The sequence below is a fragment of the Macrosteles quadrilineatus genome, unplaced genomic scaffold, assembly GCF_028750875.1.
Source record: "Macrosteles quadrilineatus isolate MER2022 unplaced genomic scaffold, UCM_ALF_1.0 Scaffold_3__2_contigs__length_128488019, whole genome shotgun sequence".
In the NCBI taxonomy this organism is placed as follows: domain Eukaryota; kingdom Metazoa; phylum Arthropoda; class Insecta; order Hemiptera; family Cicadellidae; genus Macrosteles; species Macrosteles quadrilineatus.
Window position 1 is genome coordinate 35,212,553 of NW_026542596.1, and position 24,754 is coordinate 35,237,306.

A 24,754-nucleotide genomic window follows, 5' to 3' on the forward strand; every position below is an offset into this window, starting at 1 on the left:
GCGGTGGAATCTTGTTTGAAGATACGGGGTGAACGTTAATTTGAGAATAAAATGAGGAAATTTAATTTATTTATGATTACCCTAAAGAACTTTCCTTTATGCGGCGACAACTACTTAATACAAAAAACATTTTAACTCTACTACAAAAATGAGCACAAACCCAGCTTGAGTGCTGCTGCCAATCCTCGAACGACCGCAATCGGATGTTTGAGGCAGAACTCCTGCAGCTGAGGGCTGAATGCGTCCTTCTTGTTCTCCAGGAACACGGAGGGTGTGGGCGGCAACAGCTGTTCCCGGGTGAGCCGGGTGGTAGGCGGGTCGGGTGGCTGGGGCGGCGCTCCTCGGTCACTCAGTATACTGCAGTTGGTCAGGCCATGCAGACCCTTCCCTCTGTCAAGGCAATAATCAATCAGTCTAGGGGAAGATTGTGAATTTTTAACAGACAGCAACTTAGCTTACCTTAGAAAAGGTTTAGGTAGGTCTTAGTACTCACAGAAAAACACATAAAAACCGTGATTAAAGTACTCTAAGGTAAGCTAGTTAATATTTCATTTATCTGTAACTTTAGTAAATACAATGTAAGACTCTAGGCAAGTATTGTGATCTTGGAAAGACGCCATAGTCCAGCTATCGGCTTAACCTCTCGACGTTTTGACCTACTGAAATGTTTACACGGCCGACCTTCCCTTTCTCAGAGTAGTGGAGAGAGGGGTTGCTTGACATTCAGTAGCCATTGTTGTCCACAATGTTTAGGCAAATGAAGTCAGGGACAGAAATATCAGTTTTAATTGTATTAGATTTGTGTCCAAACTGTGATCTATTGCACACGGGTTTATTGTAAACTGTGTGAGTGCTGTGGTTCATTCCCACTAAAGAAGCAATTAATATTTTAGATCAGGTTGATGCAACTTAACCAAACCTAATCAAAATAGACCATCACTGCATTATAAGTTGAGTAGAACCTACGTTGAACCAAAGACTAACCAATATCCAACACAAGTAGGCCTAGACTTCTCATCCCATTGTAAAGTTTGAAGCTTGATTGTTGTTTTGAATTCATGTTGGTGACACTGATCACTAGTGTCGAAAAAAAATTATGTGGGGATATTTTTTATTTTTGCTTAACTCTTTGGTTACATATGGTACGAGTTATTGTTTATGACTAGATAGTTTTATTTGGTTAAACGAGGTTTTAAATATCTGAAATAATAAGAAACAAATTGTAAACAAAAACACGACCCTAGCGGCACCAGACAGAACAAACAATAAAATTGGCTTCAGCTAGATTTTTTTCCCATAAGGATGAAAAATCTATTAAGGGAGTGTTTGATCTATGGTTGAACGTTTGCACTCACTTGCACACTTCCATCACAGTCTTTGCATCCATATCAATAGAGAACTCCACGTCCGACTGAGAGTCAACGAGTGAAGGAAGACGATCCTCTTCCTTGATAGCAGGAGACGGAGACTTCAGACGATCTTGGGATTGTGATTCCGACTTGACTGAGCTTACTGTAACAAAACACTCGATGAAAATCAATATTACTACAAACAAATCTTTTTTCCTACAGTTACCTAACAATGTACATGTTCTCTCACTGATTTGAGAAAGAAAAGTGGCCAATTCGCTCATCAGTGAGACAATGTTAACATTGTCTCACTCTAATTACTTTGTCTCACTCCAGATTTGCAACGTGAAGGCACGAAATAGTGAGCGCGTAACATGCAGGCAACGTCGTATGCGTGCAAAATACGTTGGCAGCACTGGCTGTAAATCAGCTGGTCAGATGTTGTACTGTTGTATTTGTCACTTCACATTAAATGTTATATTAAAAGTTCACTTCTGTGTAAAAATAGGTTATGTTTCTTCACAAATTTATTTGTTTTATGGTAACTGTAGGAAAAGTATAATGTGCAACTCGAGTTCAAAGTACAATTGCCTCACTCGAGAAACCATTCCTCACTCGCCTACGGCTCGTGAGTAAGGATTTCTCTCGAGTGAGTCAATTGCTCACTTTTCTCACTAGTTGCACAAATAACTATTAACCACCCCATCACTCAAAAACAACTTCAACTTTGCTGATTTAAAATTTGAGGAATTTTAAAAAGAACAGTGGAACAAATCTTTTAGTACGGTATTCGACCCTTTATTATTATTGTACAATTTGTTTTGATCCTATTTATGACTACTATTTCACTAAGTTCGATACTTTGTTACATTGTGACCCACACAACGTGTTCTTGTTTTCCAAAAACTTTATGGTTAGAATTATGATCATCAAGTCGACTTCAGAATATGTCAATCCCAAGTTTACAATCCCATATTTATACCATAAGACTCCATAAAATCTTAATCGGTTATATGCCTACCATATAAACTCTCATCCTATATGGACCACAGGTTGATAAAATAGCTTCTTTAAAACAAAAAATCTAATGTAAGGAACGAAATGGTAGTTTCCAACAGATCCATTGACTTACCAGAGGGTGGTCGAGCAGGGCTGGAGGCGAGGGTGGGGGAAGGCGTTGGTTTAGGCTTTGGTGACTCTGCGGGTTGCGGCAGGTTGGACGGAGAAAACGGACCAGAGCTTAGCGTCTGTTGGTCTGAAACAGAACAAAAACATTAAAATCATTGGAACACAATTTACTCGTAAAAACTAGGGTATTTTTGTTATTTTTTAACAAGAGGCGGGGAGTGAGCTGGTCTACCAGATACTCAAAGTTATTAGTTATTTCTCACGGATAACTGCTTCTACAATGTAATTTGATAATAATTTCTTCTGATATATAGTACCAATGAATTTTACTTCGTATCTCAATCAACATGATAGTCAATAGTTTAATTAGATATAGTGTTGACTTGGCTAATACAATGTATATTCTCCAAATTGGCTGTATAACCGAGTTATTGAGTTATGCATTTAGAAATATTTCCCTGTTAGTTTATAAACTCAACATTGCTCAAGTTGTCCCATTTGTATAAAGATTAACCATGAAAGTATTTTATAATTGGACATCATTCTTTTAATGAAAAACCGAGACACTCTCAATACATTTTTTACATTAAATTTCATAATTTCCCTTAACAAAAATAAACATACCTTCAGGAAATTATAACTCTACTTCAAAATAAGTAATGTAAACAAAGTCAAACCTGAATCATAAAATCAAAAGCAACAAATAAATTCCCATCTGACTACTTTCACATATGACTAACTTTTGAAAACTGAGATAAAGTTTTAAAAATATTTTTTGAAATAAGTAATCTGAAAGAAATGGTTATCAATTGGACACATAAATTGAATCACAATGTGAATGTAAGTTATAACTAACCTAAACCTGAACACTAAGGTAATTTAGGACACATTTGGTAGATCAGAGATATCTTTATCTAAGAGACAAGAGATAACAACCTTACTTCCTGTCATAGTGTCCTGGTTTTTTATAGATGAGTAATACTTAGGGTGGATATAAATAACCATGTTTTGCCAATTTACATCACAAAACACAAAAGTGAGCTGACATTATTCCTTAAAAACATAGTACCAGAGACTTGTCTAAAATGAATAGTGTGTAAAATTTATAGAACTAGAATTGAAAACCTTTAGAATTAAAAAAAAAACATTGGATTGATCCAACGCAAATGTCAATAAACTTTTGTTTCCTGTCATATACGCCGACTTTACCAAAGACTAACTGAAAGGAAAACTGATCATTAACAATAGCATATTTTAAATGTTGAATATCGTAGCACAAAAAAATTAAGGAGAATATCATATTTTGACAGAAGTGCATTCTGTGAGTGACTAATTAAATCATGAGTTGAATAAAACCATAGACTAACCAACACAAGTAGACTTCTCATCCCATTGTAAATTGTGAAGCACGTTTTTCGGTGGGTGACACTGGGCACTAGTGTCGACGAAATTTTGTTTCTATTATTTTAGGGTTAATTTCTTGATTTGTGCTTTACTGTTTGGTTACATAACTAGGGGACAAGTTATTGTTTATGAATAGATCGTATTATTTGGTTAAACGAGGTTTTAAATTACTGTAATAACGAGAAACAAATTGTAAACAAAACACGACCTCTACATAAACCGTAAATTGTCTTCAGCTGTTCCATAAGGATGAGAAATCTATTAAGGGAGTATGTTTTTTTTCCTTTTTTTCTCGTATCTAAGCCAGTGACATTTTTGTAATGAAGTCAAACACTTTTAAGGGAAAGCGGTTCAAACCCATTAAAGTTTTGTGGATGTGCCGGGGATTGAACCCGTCCCTCCCGCATCTAAGTCCGAGACGCTAACCGCTAGGATAGCAACACACCCATTTATGATAAAACATTGTAAACAGCTGGTAATATTGATAGGATATACCCCAAAGTCAATGGATTTACTATAGTTGGATGTTTTGTTCAATATTCTTTTGATCTAAGAACCAAGAAGACTTGTATCATTATCATTATCAATTGAGATGGGGACAACATCTAATTGCATATTTCAACCCAAGAGTGTAGGATGATTGTAACATGTTGTAAGATGATCTGTGTAACTTTGTTACTGACTAAGATCAGCTGTACAGTATGGAAAAAAATCTTAACATGGAAACTCCACAAAACATTAAACATAACCAAAAATGATGGTACTTTGAAACCAATGCGACTATTACTAACCTGAAGAGGTTTGCACTTGCTCCTTGCTGTCCACCGGTTCCTCCGAAGGTCCGGATGACTCAAAGTGTTTGAGTAGATCCTCAGCCAAGGATGTAGCTATGTCCTTCTGTGACAACAACGCCTGCAGCTCCTGGTCACTTACGAGGTCTGGTGTGGGAGTCTTGGCGACAGGCACACTCGGTGACGACAACTGCTGCTGAAACATGCACAGGTTAGAACACGTGACATAAAGAAGGAGTTGGGTGTTTACAATTGTCAGGCTAGCAGGCTTAACAGAATTATTAAACAATCCACTTAAAGAAGAAACACAAACATTCCTTGGTTGAAAATACTGTCGGTGATATTGATTTTATTTGTATTTCTTGTGCCAGATTTTGGACTCTGATCTATTCAGGTAAGCCTGTTAACATAGCAAATTTCCCTAAAAAGTAGAATTGATTGCCTCCTAAACTGTTAATGGAATAATCTCGGTTCTTGAACTTTTATGTTTTTACATTATACAATTATTGACGACTGTCGAATATGTATATTTTGAATCCTAGTATAGTTTCATCATCCGGTATGGATACAATCATTTTGTATTTGTCAGGTAGACATGTCAAAATTATGTTTCCATGATAAATATAAATAAAAATGTTTGTGTTCAGTGTTGACATTTTTGTATATTGATACAATGAATAATTGATGATGAACCTATAGGCCTACGCTTTGAAATGTAGGCTCAAACATTCATCAGCGACTGATGTACTACAACATTAAACATTAAACACTACCTTGATCTAACAGTCCGTGGTACTATCAACGTTCATTCACAAAAAAAAAACTAATTAGATCAATGTTAAAAAGTTATTAGATAAATGGCTAATTAGATAAATCAAGTTAAAAATTCACTGCCAGCCAACTAAAACACTACACTTGACTTAGACTTACCACACTTGACTAAGACACGCTCAGACTCCTAAAAAAAACTAGCATGACTCTTCACTTCATGTTTTGTAGCCTACCTGTGCATAGGGTGTACCAGGGGGATGGTACTGGTACTGGCCCGGAGTCGCAGCCTTGTACAGCCCTGGGGAGGAGGGGGTGGCTGCCATGTAACCTCCCACCACATTGTCTGTACTGAGAGTCTGTGGTGCGACTGTGCCTTGCTGGTGAGGGTAAGACTTGATAACGGATTGTTGAAACGTTCCTGGCGCTGCGCCAGGCTGTTGTAGTCTAGCCTGCGCCGCTCTCTGCTGCTGTAGTCTCATCTGGTGCTGCTGCATAAGACGGAACTGGTGCTGCAGAGTCTGAAGTACTTGCTGCGTAACATACATGTTGTATTAGCTGCTGCGACTGAAGATATTCCACTCAGTTATGGTAGATATGAAAACTTTGTATGTAAAGTAGAGCACAAGGATGGGGATGGGGGTGGCAAGGTTTTTTTTTAAGATGATAGGCTTACCTGAATGGGAAAAGCCACGATTATTAGAAAATTAGGGATCATAAACCTTTAAACACATGATGTCACTTGCCCGAATCCTATACTAACAACATTGACATATGGTTGAACAGTTCCATTCAAATAATTATACAAACATGTTTACTTTCAAAAAGAACGGACTTTTGGGCCATCATTGTAATTATTTCATTCCACACTCATCCATTGCTCATATTTGGAATACAAAGTGGCATCTCCATCTCAATGATTGATAATTGATTTGTTTATGTTATTACAAATTTGCATCAGGACACTCAAATACATTTTCCATAGTAATGGAATGTATTTGTACCTGTTGTTGAGGGTTGAGGTTGGCTGCATTCTGTTGCAGCATCTGCAGCATGTGAAGCTGTTGCTGGTTCAGATAGGCAGGAGCAGGGGTGGGTGCAGGGCTAGGTGTAGTATGGGGAGGCACTCTGCCAGGCACCTCTTGGGGTTCCGTCTGCAACAACAACACACCACATTACTTGGAGGTACATTGCAGATAAGCATGAGGAAACTATATCCAAACAAAGCTGTGTGACCAACTGGTACTGATCAGCTGATTAATGGAAGCTACTGAGTGTTTCATCTGTACTTTACTCTTCTGTAATCCATGTCATCTCTACAAACTCTGCTAATTATGAAAGAAAACAAGTTTGAAATATGTATAGCATGATGAATTGAGCAGTTTTACACCAAGGGCTAAGTAGTTATATTTTATTAAATTGAATCAAGATCACATAAAACAAACCACATACTACAATTTGAATTGAGTATGTACATACCTTAAACCTCTTAGGAGCGGCAACCTGTTGCTGGTTGGGGTAGGGGGGAGGAGGACCTTGAGGCGACACTTGATGGTGGCCATTGGTGGGGGTCAACATCTGACTCTGCTAGAGGAAAACAGGACACTTACAATGTGTACAAAAAACCATTTGTTATATTACTAAACTAAGCTTCAAGTCGGCATACAATGCTTCTTAGTGGTGCTTTTTCTATTTAAAAAGTGAGAGCCGTTAGACCTAAATGAACATGAATTCAAACCTAAAAGAGACCACATACATTTTGCATTAAGGTTAAAAAACCTTTTACACATCACGACACATCGGATCCTTACATAAGAAGGAAGTCCTTATCCAAGTAAAATCGGTATGAAAAAGTTTACTGAAGCACAGTGAATACAATGCAAATAAAGCCAGTGAAGTAAATTGTATATTGCAGTCTATGTATTCAACCTATGGTAATCAACTAAAACATACGACACTAGAAATTGAATCGTATAGTTTTTTCTTTTCTTTTCTTTTGGTTTGATGTACGACATAAATACGGAAATTGATGCAATCCTCAAAAGATGTTTAGATGGTTACATTCTTAACACAATCCTAAATTTATAAGCTGTTTAAATTTATTGTGACTACTACCAATATTAGTAAAACGTTATGTGTTATTTACCTTCTGATGCCCGTTTCTCGGCTGGTTGCTCTGTTGTTGTTGTTGTCGCGACGACATCTCCGCAGAGATAGGTAGGTTCCATGCTTCCTCGATCGACGGCAACTGCCTCCGTTTGCTGGTGATGCTTGGCATCGGAGCGTTTCCCAGATGTGTCTGTAGGAACTTGATCCTCTGGCTGAGGTTAGGGTTCATTGGCAAGTGTGCGGTGCGCGGCGACACGGACGGCACGTTGTTGTTCACGCTGTCTCCCCCACGAGTGGCGTTCACGTAACACGCGTAAGCATCTCTGGGCTGGTTACAACTCTCGTATAGGATTCCTGTTGAAACATAATTTTGATGTATCTCTCGTCATTGAAATTGTTGCAGTAGAAATCATAGTAAAACCAAGGCCTAATCTATTTCATTGCTTAGACGATTAACTATGCAAGTAAGTTTTTTGTTCCTTAATTTGAAAATGGCAATAATACTAAGATATAGTTTACAAGTTAAGAAAACGTTATAGCTTATTAAGTCATTAATTTATTCAGGACCAGAATGTGATATTAGTTACGATGAAGAATTTGTTGTACGCAATAACGCCATACCACTATTATCAGGTAAGGATATATTAGATTAACCTACTTACCAGATTACTTACTAACCAAACTTAATTAAACCTAAGATTATATGTATAGAACTTAAGATTACATTCTCTAGTTAAAGTTGTGACTAGTTTTGGGATACAAATTTTAATTGAATAGAACCACCGACAGAGCATGATGATGTAAATTGTTGATTTCTGTTGAATACACCAACGTTTGAACCAAACCAAACTGTTAGTAGGACTTATTGTAAATTATTGCAACTTTTATTTACTTCCTTTTTTAATAGAAAATTTTGCAACAGCTGGTCCATGTGATGGTAGGGCCTAAATTTACTTTAGTACCCCAAAATCAGTGAGAAAACCTGGTAAATTTTGCTGTCATTATTTTGTTAGTTTATGAACCATACTACATTCACAAAATTTAGACAGTTTGTGAGGAAGTTCACACACTACTTTTTTACACTTCTTATTTCAATAAGGCACATCTGATTTATATTTTGGCAAACATCAGCTGTTAGCTATTAATTTAAAAGGAAGGCTTAAGTGGAGGGGATAGATTTCTTGACCTGAAATCGCCTTTAATTTTGTGAACGGAGTATAGTAAAGGGATGATGTAGTTACCTAGATTGGTCCAGGCAGCTGAATGGCTCTTATCTAACTGGACAGCACAGATGTAGGCCTGTAGAGCGTCCATAGGCTGGTTCTGCTGTTGATAGAGAACCCTGCAGAGACACACAAACAAATGTTAGCCAATAAAACGTTTATCAGCTCATTGTAGAAATAGTTTTGGTAGTTGAATTCTATTTGTCTTTGATAATTGTTTTTATTGATTTATACAGTCACACTGTGATCTGAACTCTAGGACCTAGGTTTTTAAATGTTGTGTGTTACAAGTCAAATTTACTAACACAACCAGTAGACATATGTTTGAGTATCAAAAGAAGGCAACTCTCAAACCCATTACGATTTTAACCAATGTTGACCCAAAATAAAATACAAATTTGTTAAGCCTATTTTGTCTAAAGAGGCCAAAAAGACTTACCCGATACTACACCAAGTGTCGGCATTTCCTTCAGATTTCTCAACAGAGTTGCGGTAAGCGATGAAGGCGTCGTGGACTTTACCGACGCTGGCGTAACAGCGGCCGAGCAGATACAGGGACTGGCCACTCTTGGGATCGGCCTCTATAGACCTCTGCAGGCAATGGATAGCTAGACTCTCTCTGGTGCTCTTCTCTCCTAGGGTCTCAACACAGTGGTACATCCATCCTGGAAGAGTAAGTATTCATTAGAATACACATATATCCTGTAATACTTAACATTCATATATACCTATTGGAAATATAGGTTGAACTACTTAACTGTGCCACCAATGGTATCTGTTGGTATCCGTTTGGTATCATTGTTATCTATTGGATGGTTTAGATTGGACCTTTTTCAAAATGGCCACCAATTTTCAGTATGGTGGCTAACTTAAAAATGTCTAATGGAACATCTTGTATTTTATGATTGTTTTAGGATGAAATGGAATCCGAACATTTCTTCATTCTGCACACCTTTTCTCTAAAGCTACTCGTTTAGGAGCTATAGTGTGTTACATCTTGGAAAAATGGCTTTCTCTGTTCTTCTGCATCCTGTAGCTCCAAAATAGCAAGTGACTAAGAATAAAAAGGTCTTAATATTACGCATACATTAAAAAAAGATCCAAAAGGACATTAAAATATGAATTTCACTTTTACAAAAATGGATTCAATTAACAGCAGCTAACTTTGAAATATAAAATATCTTATGAAAACTCACAGTATTTGGCTCAGTTTAAGATGAATATAAGTTTAATGCTACTCTACATAGGAAAGGAACCCGTTAGGAAAAGGAAACGAAAAGACACAAATTCTAGGGCTAGAACTGCACTACATGGGACACAGAACGGAAACTGTCATGAACAATTTCTTTTGGGAGTGTGCGTGTGTGAGCAGCCGAAGCTTCCTCGACTGACCACACATTGCATCCGACCAGAAAGTCACTGTCCATGTCCTTTCCGTTTTCTTCCCTGCCAAGTGCTGCCCAAAGGACAGGACAGGACATACGGCAAAACGAAACGACATGACAAGAAAATGTGATTGAATGCTCTTTTAAGATGTGGCATGTTTTGTAGTACGTCATGTTGTTTTTCTGTGTGTTGTTTCTTGCCTGGTGTAGCAGCAATTATTTGATAACTCAGAAAGCATTCATCAGAATCTGTTTCTTTGTCATGCCGTTAACTTCCTATCTTGTGTAGCCAAAGCTTATAGAATACTTTTACCACAAATTGTATTTTCCTACAGTTACCTGGCAAAATTGCACTGATTTTAGCAGGCAAAGTAGAAAATTGCTGCATTCAGTTACTTTTACCGTCACACTCCAGTAGCCCATTCCAACCAAACAACACAAAACATTATGCTTTTATTAGGCACGTAATACGTGTACGCTTAAAAATAAGTTGGCAACACTTAAACATACTACGACTACGATCAGCTGGTGCAGCGATTCCCATTTCGTTCAGCACTTAGATTTAACCAAACCTAAAAACGTGTTGTATAGTGCTTGAAAGACTAGTTATTTATAAGCTTTATAGTAACTGTAGGAAAAATATAATGTGTAACGTGAACGCAAAGTACCACTTCGCACACTAGTTACACAAATTACCATCATAACATATCAGTTTACCCACCTAGCTGTCTACAAATGTCTGCCTTGAGATGGGTAGGGAGGTCCTTGTCTTTGAGAAGTTGCTCGTAGTTATCCTTGGCTGCCTTGTACTTTCCCTGCACTTCATACAGATGAGCGATGTGGAATTTTACTGTAACATCAGATTGTACTATTAGAACAAAATGTTTGGTGAAAAGATAAACCATGTTAAATACTTCATGTTAATAGCCTCCGGATCACTGGTATAGTAATAATGGTTTAAATACCTTATACTGTCCAAGTGATCCCTAGTTAGACTGTAGGCGAAAACAAAAACTGCAGTAACTTACAGACTACTGGGTATCACTTTGACAGTATAACTTACCGGTATTTAAAGTCAAGCCATTATTTATTACATGTTAAATAGTAACAGTTTAAAATAGGCTACTATATTGTCATATTAAAGTGCATCTCTTGGCTGAGACTCGAAACCATTAGGATTTAAGAAGTTAAGTTTACAACTGTATAAAATACTTTTTGGGGTCAAAATACACCGTTTTGGTTAACAATGATTTAAAAGGTAATCTGATCAGTAATTCTGTTTTAAAAACTTTGCATAAAGACGGAACATTCCAAGCTTGTGATATTCGCTAACTACTCAAAGTACAGTACGGAACTGTATTCAAAAAAATGTTATTTATCTTGAAAGCTAAGTTGTTTTTGCCTAAAGCTTTTTTCCTACGCTCACTTGTCATGATTCTCAATAAGGTTGTATCCAAACTCAGGATCGAACCACCAAACTTTTTTTAAGAGTTTGGCGGACTCTTTTAACCTTGCATTTGCCCGTCCACATAGACTACAGATCTGTGCGTGGAACATATCCAGCAAAGCAAGGGGTGAGGCGGTACAGTACAAAGGTAAAATGTACTGAAAAATGTTTGTAGCAGTAACCTGGATCCGAACCCACAACATCACTGCCTTGGGCCCGATGTCCGTGACACTACCAACTGAGCCTCCGACTCACCAAGGCGAATTTTTTTTCACTAGGCGAGCACTTTTAAAACTTAAAATGTCAATGGTATTGACTTACTATGTTTATGGCAAATCAACCTATGACAACTAACTTATACAACTATACTCTGTTCACAACATTTAGACAGTTTTCGGGGATGAAATTTATCCTCTCCACTTGAACCTACCTTTAAAATAATAGCTAAACAATATATATTAAGCAAACAAAAAAAAGATTGTGGGGGAACTTCCCCTCAAACAAGGCCCCACTAGAAAAACAGGCCATGCTGCAGCACGGGCAGCGCAACACTACGTCACAGTGATAGATCGTTGTACTAAACTCTTACAATAAAAATCTTACAAACAGCCAGCTTGTTTATTGATCTAAAACATATGAGAATGGCAATGGCAATGAATTTATCAATGAAATCCATCCACTAGTGTGACGTCATGGATCCTGCAGCATGGCCCGTTTTTCCTAGTGGGGCCTTGTCTCAAACCACCTAAATTTTGTAAACGGAGTTAAGTATGTACATCTTATCCAAAGTTGTATCACATAGAGGAGGGAAACGGAGAGAGTACCGTTCTATTTTTTGCCGTGGGGATTATAAACTGTCAAAACCGTCAGATAGGCCCAAGTGCCATTTGACTCCCCAGAGTGTAAGAGTGATTCAGGGGAGGGGTAATAGTGGAAGGGGGTGTAGTGGGCAGGATGTAACATCGATCTCTAATCATTCAACTCCGGTTGTATTATTAGAGATTGATGGAATGTAACGGAGAACGGGTACAGTTTCTTAACTGGGTTACTCTAATATCGATTGAAAATTAATAAATTTTGATTCTAATAGTAAGCCTTCATTCATTTTTTTCATAATCAGCTTGCAAGTTAGGTTAGGTTGGTAGGTTATAACAGATTCATTTCATCCCTAAAACAAATTTTGCTCATGCCCCCTGGTCGATCTTTCCACCCGCCGCACCGTGGAACCTGTCCCTGATACCTGGCCGGCACTCACCACATTCCAAGCCACAAGCTGTAAAATGACCCTCGTCAAAGTGTTTAGGCAAATGGCACTCGGCCTTGCACTCCATAGAGAAAGTAAGGTACAGAGGAAACATTCAATGCTACACTTAGGCTGTGGTTTCCTAGACGCGTAATAGATGCGCAGCGGTTTAGATGCGCTGCGTCTTTTATCCAGGTCCCAAAACGCAGCTGCCGTGAGTGGTTTCCTAGACTGCGTACAATACACACAGTTGGTGCTTAACTTAAGTTTCACGGGAGAGGTAACTAGTGGCTACTATGATGTTATACGATGATTTAGATAATGAAATGGATATTTTGGTATTAAAAGCTTTGAAGAAGCGTAAGCAGTAAAAAGTACATGATTAGGAACTGTACGTGGCCCTCGTGGATCTTTTAACTGTAGTGTTAAAAAAGCAAACACAATAAATCTTAATTTACCCTGCCCAACTTTGCTTTTACTGTTATTATATTTACCTATTCGGGATTTACCGAATCGATGAAAATACCTTTTACAAGTATAACTGCAATAAGCATTTTATACTTATACGCCAACCCCGTAAGAAGTTTGGGTACAATACTAGTAATTAATACAGTATCGGCTTATTACTAAGATGTTCAGGAGTTCTTAAAATAATTATGGGGGCTCTTATATTTGGGAGTTGGTGTTGTGCTGACTTGAAAAGAATATTTGTCAACATTAGGTTTATTTACTAATAACAACAATAAGAAAAAATGTGAGGATAAACTAATTAATTGTAGGGAACATGTAACAAAGGAATTGAATATTAAAATTACACATTATGGGGAAATTAACACTACATAACGAATGATATGAAATATAATACTATAACATTTTAATTGTATGAACAAAGTACTTCCATAATATGTCGTTAGAAGAGACAAATTCAATCAGTTTTCCGTCGTTGTTTACATTTACTTCCGAATTCATTGCACAAGACACGTCTAAAACGCAGCGTAACTCAGATTTGACTGCTCTGAAAGCAGTCGGCCAAATACGCAGCTATTGGTGCGCGCGTATTAGATGCGCGCGCATTAGATACGCAGCCTTGGAACCGCTTACACGAAACTCCACAAGACAAGTGTGCTGCGTCTTAGATGCGCACACGCAGCGCATCTATTACGCGTCTAGGAAACCACAGCCTTAAGTGGTGTCTAGCACTAGTGCTAATGTCTAGGGCGAATGTAAAAACGGCCCTCACCATCATATACCACCATGACCGTTGTAGGATTTCCGCACAGTGCTTAACCCTCGAGCTAGTCGCAAGTATATTTTCAGCATAACATACTAGAGCTGAAAGTGCACAGTCGTCCCATAAGCAAGTTTTCACTGTACCTTTTTTCTCTGTGGTCGTTTTATGACTATGGAATTAACATTTCACTTTAGCAATATTTTACATGTAAAAGATCTACCTTTGACAATCGACCTACACTGTCTACCTGGGAACTGGCCAAAAGTTTAAGGCCTATGCCAGGTCCAGGATAGACGAAGGGTAAGGAGACAGGCTCCATCATACAGACTATAACTACACTTACTCTCAAGTTTAGAGAAGGTAGAAGGGCTAGTATCTATGAGTGATAGTTGAAGGTGTTTCAATGCAGATTCCCAGTCATTGTTGACTTTGAACATCAACCCAAGACGAAGATGGACCTCATTGGCTCGGGAGTAGCTCGGCTCTACGTATAACACTTGCTGGAACGCTTTGATAGCCCTGCAACATATTGCATATAGGTTATGTCAAGTCATAATCAGAAGGTTTTAATTACTAAATATATTTTTGAACACCAAATACACAACTTACCAATGCAGACTACAAACTTATAGGAATCAGAAGTAGGGAGTTGGAGCTGGTGTAATGTTCAACAAGACAACAAGAATGGAGTTAGGTGTTTCAAGAGATATTTATTAGGAGGTTTTAAAAATAAAAATGGTTAATGGACCTCAGAAAATCAAGGAACGCTAAATTTAGTGTGCTATGATATAGCCTATTACTTTCTGTAAATCATATATATTGACCAATTGATCACAATTTCAAAAATCAAGACTAAAACGTATAAACCAACAACATACAGTACCGTGCTGAGCAGTAAACACAACTGAACACTACGACTTCACGCTACAAACTGACTACTGACTCAACAAAACGTGATTTGCGACTTGTGAGTAATCAATGGGCAAATTCGGCGGGAGAAAATTCCACGAAGAGATGAGTAAAATTATATTGGCCATCGTGCGTAACAATTCCAGGAACCGTAGTAAGCTAGGAGAGAGGAAGAAGTGATGCCAACTTCCGGCTCCGGCGTACCAAGGCATACAACAATACGACACGGTGAGGTTGGTACGACTGGTTCTGTCTACTTGGAAACTTGAACCGTGAAGCAGAGAAAAAATATTGAACGATGGTTTGAACACATAGTACACACAGTATAGAAAACAGAAATAACCCTTTCAATGACCCCTTCTATAAGTGATACTGAAACACTACTTCCATAGGGAGACACTCCAGAGAACATAGAGATGAAATTAACATCAAACCAAACAAATGTCGTTATCAATAATCTGGGAGAAGTCTTAAACTTTGCCAAAATCATAGAATCGTGTTATTAGATTCTCTGATACTTCATCGTGGACGAATTTTACTTTTGCTTGTGGACCTATAAAAAAAAATTCTTAGCGAGTCAAACTTTTATTGTTGAATCCAGTTTTAATAGACAGCAAATTGTATTATCTAATTCAATGTTGGCATGTACTGCTTTATTTTTTACAAAGGAAAGAGTTGGACTTCTATATCAAGTGTAGTTCTAAAATCCCAAAGAATTCATTTTAATTCAACCCTAGAATTCATTTTATCTCTAATCACAATATGTCATTGCTAACCTCGATAAGAAGCCAACTTTCATAATACTGTAAGTATTATTTCCCCAAGAGAGTCTTGTTATTGAGGTTCTACTGTAGCATCTTTTATCATTATCATTAACAGAAGTTGACATAAACCGTTCAAATCTCTATGTACATGCTGGAGAACAATCGAAACTGGTACAGTATTAAAGAAAAATAATAAAAGATAACAAAAATACTAGTTTTTTTGTGAAAGAATGTTAATGTAGGCTACATTTGTCTTGTAGGCTACAACTACACTGACAGTACCGCTGGCACCATCAACAAAGCATCTCCGACAGTACGGTACCATCTCGACATGGTGGATAATGGATATAATGACACGGTAATGACGGTGACGTAGTCGTGCAGGAAGTGACGTCGTCCCCCCCCCTCTCCCCCCTTAGGTGCAACGACCGACGCGCATTCCTATCTTTTGACGCGGCGCTCATTCACCGCCGAGGTTTTGGCGAACGACCTTCACTTGTACTTGCACCTCGGGCCAGTCAGCTTGCAATCAGCTGTTTCGCTGTTTCATTGTTGTCATTTAAAGATTAAATGCCACCATATTTCTTTTCCATGCTTTTAGTAGCTTGGCGATTCTTCAAACAGTTAATCAGTTTTCGTTCATTTGATGCTTATATTGATTGGTCTTCACGGAGATTAACTTTTGGATGAATATATTATTGTTTTGCCTGCTCCATTTTGAAACCGGAAACTACTTACAGTTTTTCTTATTCAGGTGCGAAGCGATTCCACGTTTCGGATTACTCGAGTTTTAAAATCCCACTCAACTAAAAATGTAAAATAGACAAGCGATACTATGAAATCTTTAAAAACTGTTTTGAACCATTATCGCTAATTTTAGATTTTTTTCTAGAATTACAATACGTAATAGGGCAGAACATCAGAAGTTTTTTTTTATAAAAGCATATTCATAACAGAATTTGAGTAGGTCGTCAACATATGTCAAATATTTCATTTTATACATACACTCAATACACTACAGTAATTTTACAAACGTACAAATACTATCAAAAGAAATTCCCAGAAAAACTGCCTACAGACAAACTCGATCAGGCTAATCAAAAAGGAAACAAAGAAAGAATAACAATGGAACCAAAACAGACAATAAACTGATAAATGGAGTCAATTTAAAAGTTTCTGAGTTGATTGTGTTGTGTTCGGGGGGTAGAACTTCGACCTGGGATAAGAAATGGTTTTGACGAGACGGGAAACATTAACGGAGATGTAGGAGGGGTAGAAACAGTGTTACCACAGTTATTTACGAAGCGAAATTATGGGATTGTGTAAAATTATGGTGCATTTGACAAATTATCGTGCTAAGTCAATAAAATTCTTGCGTATGTTCAAAGGTTCAAAGTAATTGTTAGTATTAAAATACGTCAATTCAAACTATCGTATAAAATCTGTTAGTTTTAAATTGGCTTTTGATATTATAGGACTACATCATATCTGTATATACCTGATGTAGCCAATTATTTTATTTAAAAAGAACACAACTAAAGATGCATTCGCAAAATGGTATATTTAATTTTAGGTAGATACTACGACTAATTCATGTAGTATAAAAGATGCTTTAGTTTACACAAATGTTCCCTTTTAGTTTACACGTCCTGAGTACTGATTAAAAAGTTGGCGTCTAAAAATTAGAAATATACATCAACACACTGTAGGTAGGCTAATCAGGTTCATATTGATCCTAAAACTGTCTTAACTTTCAAGGGGGTTAGGATCCTCCTCCTACAAATCTTAAAAAGGTACAAATATTGAAGAAACAACGACTATAGTCGGTGCGTGTGGTGCGTATACAAGTGTGAAATTATCGCACAAGGAAATAATTATTGATCACGCACATTACGGTGCATCTGTCACCACTTGCTTATGATGGGGTGGGTGGGAAGGGAGGAGACTGAACTCACCCTCCAGCCACATGCTAATGTCATAAACATAAATCAGCGGTAACCATGTAACTACACACCACGTACATACCATATCTACTTTGATGGCGCCATGCATCAAACTTGCCGTGTGGCTGTGCATTACACCACATACTATAGAGTAAACTTTTGTAGTATGAGTTTTGAATAGATAAAAAGGTCGTTTAGTTACTCAAGATCAGCTGGTTTTGCCAAGACAGTTAGAACCCCAGGACCAACCCTTATAGACTACAAGACTACAAGTTTCATTATAACTCAATATTACATGTAAACCAATAATTACAAAACCATTTTTTATCAAAATTTCTGGCTTGCGTCGGGTATAGATGCAATTGTACGCTAAGTGATGTATTAATGCATGATCGATAGTTGTACCTCTAGTTGTAGGTTGGCAACCATGTTAACATGAAGGCGGATCCGGAAACCGGACGGCAATGTATCTGGGAGTTATCTATGTGAGACTGCGGCACAACACGGCAACACGGGCTGTCAATATTGTACAGTGTACACAACACGTTATACACTGTGCACGCGGCGAGCTGTACAACGTGGGAACATGTCGTTGTGATTTTATACAATCAATCAAAGTACCTATTTAGAAGTAGTGGCACTGATCAATTCCGAAGAAAATTGCGAAAACCTTACAATGTAAATGTTTTACAGCTACGCTACACTTGTACGTAATATTCAACGAAGCAATCTGTACACGATACATTTTCATATGACGTATTTGTATCGGTAAATTTTAAACTCCACTATCAAATTATTAGACTTAAGCCACTTTTTTACCTCAAAATCTTAAATTCCAACAACTAAACAGTCCAACTTTCAAATTGTCGGGTTGGGTTAACGTAGACAATGTGTAATTCTGATTTTATATGAGTTTCCTCGAAACACGTGTTCCGCAGCTCTGAAGGTAATGAGGTAGCCATAACGGCATAGTGTCCTCCAAAACCTCAGTCAGCCAGTTTGGCAATACTGGACTAAGTTACCTGAAGCACCAAAAATACAATATGTTGAAGGGTTACCATTACACACATAGGAAATCCAATGATATTCAACGAATAAATCAGTGGAAAATATAAATTTTCCCAAATTTTGGCATATTTTGTTCGGTAAATTTTATACTCCACTAACTAATGAGATTTTCGACAATTGATCAACTTGAAAATCCGAAATTCCAATAGCTATACGGTTTAATTTTCAAAATGTAAGGTAAAAACGTGGACAATGCACAATTCCAACACCATTGACTCGTACAAAACACACTTGATCTGAGATTGTAAAGCATTTAAAAATCAAACTACCTTCACATTGCTGTTAATTAATCCACCTCACGCCATTATGCTAAAATTATACAGCATTGTTCTCGAAGGTGCAAACACTGTTTCAAATCTACAAGTCTCACGCGATATGTTCAGAGGTCAGCAGAATCGACGTGTCATGTTGAACATGAAGCTTCGCCTCGCGTACCGACCTGCAGGTGTAGGTGCAGCTTGCGATTGACACAGAGTAGGCTAACAAAGAATGTTACTCGATGGTTGCCAATGTGACCGGAAACGCCACCTGACAAAGCCACCTGCGTGCGCCGCGCCGACACGACGGTCCAACGGGTTTACTTTCGCGCTTCTCCCGGCATGGTATGGCTCCTCTGTCCGAGGGAATGGTCGTGACATCCCAGGAAGCTAGTTCTATAGTCTGATTTTTACCGGAGTGCGGCTGGAGTTCAGACCTACCTGCGAGGGACCCGACTCACGCACGCACACTCACCACCGTCCTAATTGCCTGAAAGCCCCGATCCCCTATTCACTTAACATCTGTTGTATGATACCTCAAAATTGCAATTCGTTTGATGTTAGATATACAGTAAAATGGTTAGTGTTAATAAATTTGTTGTTTAATTCAATAAAAAATGAGTCCAAACACGAAATGATTATGACAAGTAGCTAGCTAATAAAAGCGTGTTAAAATATTCGTAGCTTTTACACTTTGTAAGCAAAATATATATTGTTTGGTATCATTTTACTAAGCATTTTGAGCTGAAGTCAAAAGCGTCACCAGATTTTATAACAAACGTAAAATTAAAAAATTGATAGTTTAATTTCCGGGAGCCAGTGATGACTCGCGCGGCAGGACAATGGTCCGTCCCACGTCCGTCCTAATCCCTTGCGTCTGTGTGTGTGAGGCCTGCGTGTGTGTGAGTAGAGTCGACCCTTCAGCCAGCCGCTTTCCGTCAGCAATCACACTATAGTCCGGAACTGGGTTACTTACCAGGCTAGTCCTAGAGGGGCTGCACTATCACATAGATAAAAAAACATTATTGGTGATTGGCGGGAATCGATCCCGGGACCTCGGGTACCGAATACCCGCGCTCTAAATCACCAGCTCGCTCCCCACATATGCGATATAGCGACGGCCCAACGTTATTTGTAGGCTATTAAAAACTGCTGTGACTTGCGTTATAATTTGTAATACAGTATTGAATACAGTAGAAGCGAAACGAAAAGCATAGGATGAGTCAATGCTCCTAGGTGTCAAGATAAGGGGTCCGGCAAAATTTCAACAAACAAATTGTTACGACAAAAATGTCAATCTACAACGGAATATCTTGCTAAGATTTCTAAGATTTCTAAAATTGCTACGGCTGCTAAAATTGCTAAGACTTGCATCGTAAAATGGGAAGCAACGACAAGTTGCCAGCAGAGTATACAAACGTTAACTAGGGCCTACATGTGATAGCTAAGTTTGAAGGACTGTGGGATTTGTAACAAGAAAAAATTACATTAATAAGTAGCGTTTAAACAAATCGTAAAATCTTATCGAAGTGTTTGGACCGGACTTCAGTAATGTGAATGGGTTTCTCAATGAAGCAAACAAATTATGTTTATAAACCAAACCGCATAACGTTGCTTTTGCAATCGGTAGAGCTTTAAAAGTTTCTGCAAAACGATTTCCTATCTAGGAAGTTTATAACTTCAACTACCTCTACTAGTAAATATAATAAATGTAAATACAGTATTTCATAATTGCAATATCGTCTGCGAGCGATTGTTATTTATTACTGTAATATTCAAACGAGGCCTAAATGACGATTTTGATTTATGAACCTACCACCAAAATACGTGTACCAGGCCACAAGAGGAGCGTTAAAAAGAACTATTCAACAGGTTGATAAAAATTACATACCTTCAGGCTACAACTGTCGCTACAGAATAAACAGCAGTTGTACTCCACACGTGAATTTAACAACTAACACTTGTGCACTACGTTCAAGTTCACACGTGTACTTATCACATATGGTTGTGACGTAAACAGCTGTTACGTGTCGTCGAATATATCAGCTGTTATCGCAGCAATTATGCAACAGCTGTTTGTATTTTACAACTTGTCGAACATCAATCTACTGCGATGTTTGGCTGCCATTGGCTGATTTGATTGGTTATGTATATGCCTACTGTTATAGTATGCCTACAAGTGTGCATGCACGTTGATCAAAACGAGCGAATAGTTTTGCTGAGATGAACCAATCCTAGAATGATATGGAAAATTATACTGTACACGTGAAACAGTTCAGTGTAATCAACAGTTTTAGGACAAAATTTACTGCATATTTAGTTGCCATACAACTATATGGAAAACCCCATTAATATGTTTTGAACTAAAACTTTATGTACATTATGCACTGTTCTTTGGACTACTGTACCCAATTTAAGTTCTTTGACGAATTCCCACACCACAATTCTATAGTCTTTGCCGCCACTCTCTATTTAATGATAGGCCAACTCGAACTCAAATCGCCAAAATAATTCGAAAACGCATGGATTGCAATCCCAAGGCATGACTTAGCATTAAAAAAGTATAGTTTATTCGTATATTTACTGCGATTTGTTTTGCAGAAATTACCTTCAGCAGTATTAATTATTGTTTTTGATTGTGTGCTGTGTTTTTCTTGTTCACTTAACTAGATCTATGACTATAACATACAAAGGACCAGTAGGTGTCCCTACTATTAAGCCCCTGTTGTATACCAAGTAGCTAGGATTCAAATTACACTTATGTAACCGCCTACCTGACCAAAGCGACATAAACATTTGTCAAAACCAAAACAGCATTTTCATCCATTACCAATTCAAATATACTTTCCACTAAAAAATACAAAGCACATCTGCTACATCTCTAATGAAACTAGAACACACCATACATTATGCTTATCCGAATCCAGGCCAGGGTGGACCATAATTAAACATGCGTCAAACGTCAAAGCCATGCATTACAGTGGCAGGTGTGTACAATGTACAGGAGTACAGGTGGTATGCAGGTGAGATCAACAGCTGGCCAGGACACCTGCATACACCTCCAGTGCGGGGCAAATTGGGAACATGAAGTTAGTGGCGTCACATGTTGTAGGACTGCGATAAATTGGAAAGTGATTGGGGTGGTAGAGTGATTTGAGTGATCAAGGCAGTGCTCTGAAAAACAAAACTTCTAGGTATACAAGAATGATATTTTCGGAGCAGTACATTAATCGAATTCCATCGAGAAAGTGCCTTTAGAGCTGCATTATTTCGTAGTAGCGACTTTGGGGGTTATGACTTCAGGGGTACCGGTAGCGACTTATAGGTTTCCATGAGGTCTCCTAATCCGTCAGGTGCCACGGCTGTTTGAACGCACTGTAGGGAGTAGCGACTTTAGGAGTATTGACTTAAGGAATAGAGACTTTAGGAGTAGTGACCTAAAAGGGGTAGTGGCTTTCGGAGTAATTACTTACGGAGGTATGCCGCACACCAAATACGGGACATCTACACTTAAAGCAAGCCCGAATAAAAATCTCGCAAATCACCAACTACATTAATCTATGAAATGCCATGATTTAGTCGGTCGGAGTCCCACATACTGTACTTAATACTAAAAGGACGATAGGTCATTATCTATCAAAGCGAAGTAAATTACTTATGTGTTGAGAACATTTTCCCAGTTAAAGCTATGTAGTAGTTCAGAGGGTGGACGTGGAGTTTTGATGGTAGATCGGTAGATGACGTAATATATCAACTTACACTGTGAATCCAATTGTGTTCCAAGTTTCGATTACAAGTACACACCAAATCACATTCAAAGGTGTATTATGTAGGCCTATGGATAATAGAATGCACCCTGGTATATCGAGCCGTTAACTATTCATAATGAATCGTTCTTATGAGCATTTAACCAGGTGACGTCTCTATGATAAGAATGGAAAGATACGAAATATCGGTCAGGAAACTACAAAACGTTAAAGGAAGTAGATTCGATGATTAGATAATGAATGTTATGTCAAAACTTGTTTGTCCGCGAGTTTAATATTTGACGTAAACATATAAAATGTTCAAACTTGTTCGTATCCAAGCTAAATTATTCCCTAAATAAACACAATTTATAGATGTACGATAAATTACTACAATATCACTAGTTCCTTGATAAAAGTGAAAGTAATATTCTATTGCACTACATTGTGGTGCAGAAATATAATAGATTGTGTGAAGGTTATCTTCGTCACTGAGACAGCTCTCGCTTAAAATGTTTCTATGGTCCGTGTGATAGAACCTGTCTCCTTACTTTCCGTTTACCTGGGACTAGTCCAGGGCTTAATTGACTGGAGACAGGTTCCATCAAACGACTATAGAGGTAATCAATCGCGCTATCGATAACACATCAAACTTAAGTAATAGATTTTGTAAAGGTTATCTTCATTACGAAGACAGCTTTCGCTTCGGCTAAAACATGTTTCTATAGTCTGTGTGACAAACCCTGTCTCCTTACTTTCCATCTACCTGACACTAGTGCAGGTCCCATCACACAGACTATACAGGTAATCGCGTTACACATAAAACTTAAGTTTAATTTATAGTTCAAGTTACAGTATTTTAATAAATGCAAACTCACGTGACACACCGGACGACAGACAAGACACTACTAGAAGTGGACTGTCGCGGGTTCCTCACTAATTGGCCTCCTTCAGGGATCTCCAACAATCTCGAAATGACGTCATGTTACAAGCACGACTTGCTTTTCGAGGAAACTAATTTGAAAACCCAGGTAAACCTTAGTGTTGAAACAATAAAGTAAGGACCTTTAAAATTGTCTGAGTGAATTACAGACCGTCAGACTGACGCCATGAGTATCTATTGATATTTGACATCGATTGTTTGAAAATCCTATAAATAGACCAAGAGGTTGAAGAAACTAAAATGCTTAACTATTTTGAATGTTGACTTTAGTGTATCAAGGTCGCAAAGGTCGGATAATTTAAAGTTGGGCAAGCATTTATAATCATTTAAATGATTAAATTGCTTGTACATAACGTTTTAATGCTTTTAGATACCACTAAAAATGACGGTTGAGTGAAAATTTAACTTTAGACGATCTGAAATTCTAGACAAGACTGGGACAGCACTTGTGTTGCGTTAATTTTGATCTAGCATAATTGTTGCAGGCTAATAACATATTCAACTTCGACAAAATAAAGTGCCACCATTAATTAATTGATGATAAACTTGTATCCAGGGTTTTGAAGATCTTTCATCCACGTTATTAATTAAATGTTCACACTACTGTTGTAATTACTATACTATGAATGGGATTGAAATACAACTGGGCGTATATAAATACCGGACGAGTGTATAATAAAGGGAAATGAGGCGTCGAGAGGCCAAGGGAGATATGTGACTTTTTAAAAAATGTCATTGTATTTTTTCATAGTCATAAAAAATAAAATAAAAATAAAAATAAATTCACTTATACCCCTTGGCTTCCAGCTCTTAGGTGTTTAGTTTGGAGGCCAAGGGATATAAGTGAATTATTTGTTGAAATTCCACCCTTTTTTAACAAAACCCGTTACCATGACAACATTTTTTAAAAAGTCAAATATCTCCCTTGGCCTCTCGACGCCTCAAATGCATTGTGTAGATGTTATCGTCTAAGTTGTTAGCCAGAAACAATAATTAACTTCCAAAAAAGGACAGCTGGGTCCAGTGTCAAACCAACAACTTTCTGG

The 24,754-nt window shown here is 37.8% G+C and overlaps 1 protein-coding gene across 4 annotated transcripts in view; it reads right to left on the reverse strand.

Moving 5' to 3' along the window:
- The window catches only part of LOC128988518 (histone demethylase UTY-like), a 107,451-nt gene that overhangs the window by 18,321 nt on the left and 64,376 nt on the right, over positions 1–24,754 (reverse strand). For 2 of the 4 annotated variants that reach the window (XM_054409882.1, XM_054409886.1), the window contains 12 exons: positions 14,422–14,597; positions 10,879–11,007; positions 9,212–9,437; positions 8,791–8,891; positions 7,587–7,903; positions 6,920–7,027; positions 6,445–6,594; positions 5,677–5,973; positions 4,673–4,868; positions 2,482–2,604; positions 1,356–1,512; positions 161–390 (listed from right to left, as the gene is read on the reverse strand). In XM_054409882.1, the coding sequence (XP_054265857.1) occupies positions 161–390; positions 1,356–1,512; positions 2,482–2,604; positions 4,673–4,868; positions 5,677–5,973; positions 6,445–6,594; positions 6,920–7,027; positions 7,587–7,903; positions 8,791–8,891; positions 9,212–9,437; positions 10,879–11,007; positions 14,422–14,597 (2,210 nt within the window). The remainder of the gene's footprint in view (positions 1–160; positions 391–1,355; positions 1,513–2,481; positions 2,605–4,672; positions 4,869–5,676; positions 5,974–6,444; positions 6,595–6,919; positions 7,028–7,586; positions 7,904–8,790; positions 8,892–9,211; positions 9,438–10,878; positions 11,008–14,421; positions 14,598–24,754) is intronic. The other 2 variants (XM_054409883.1, XM_054409884.1) reach the window with 2 other exon arrangements.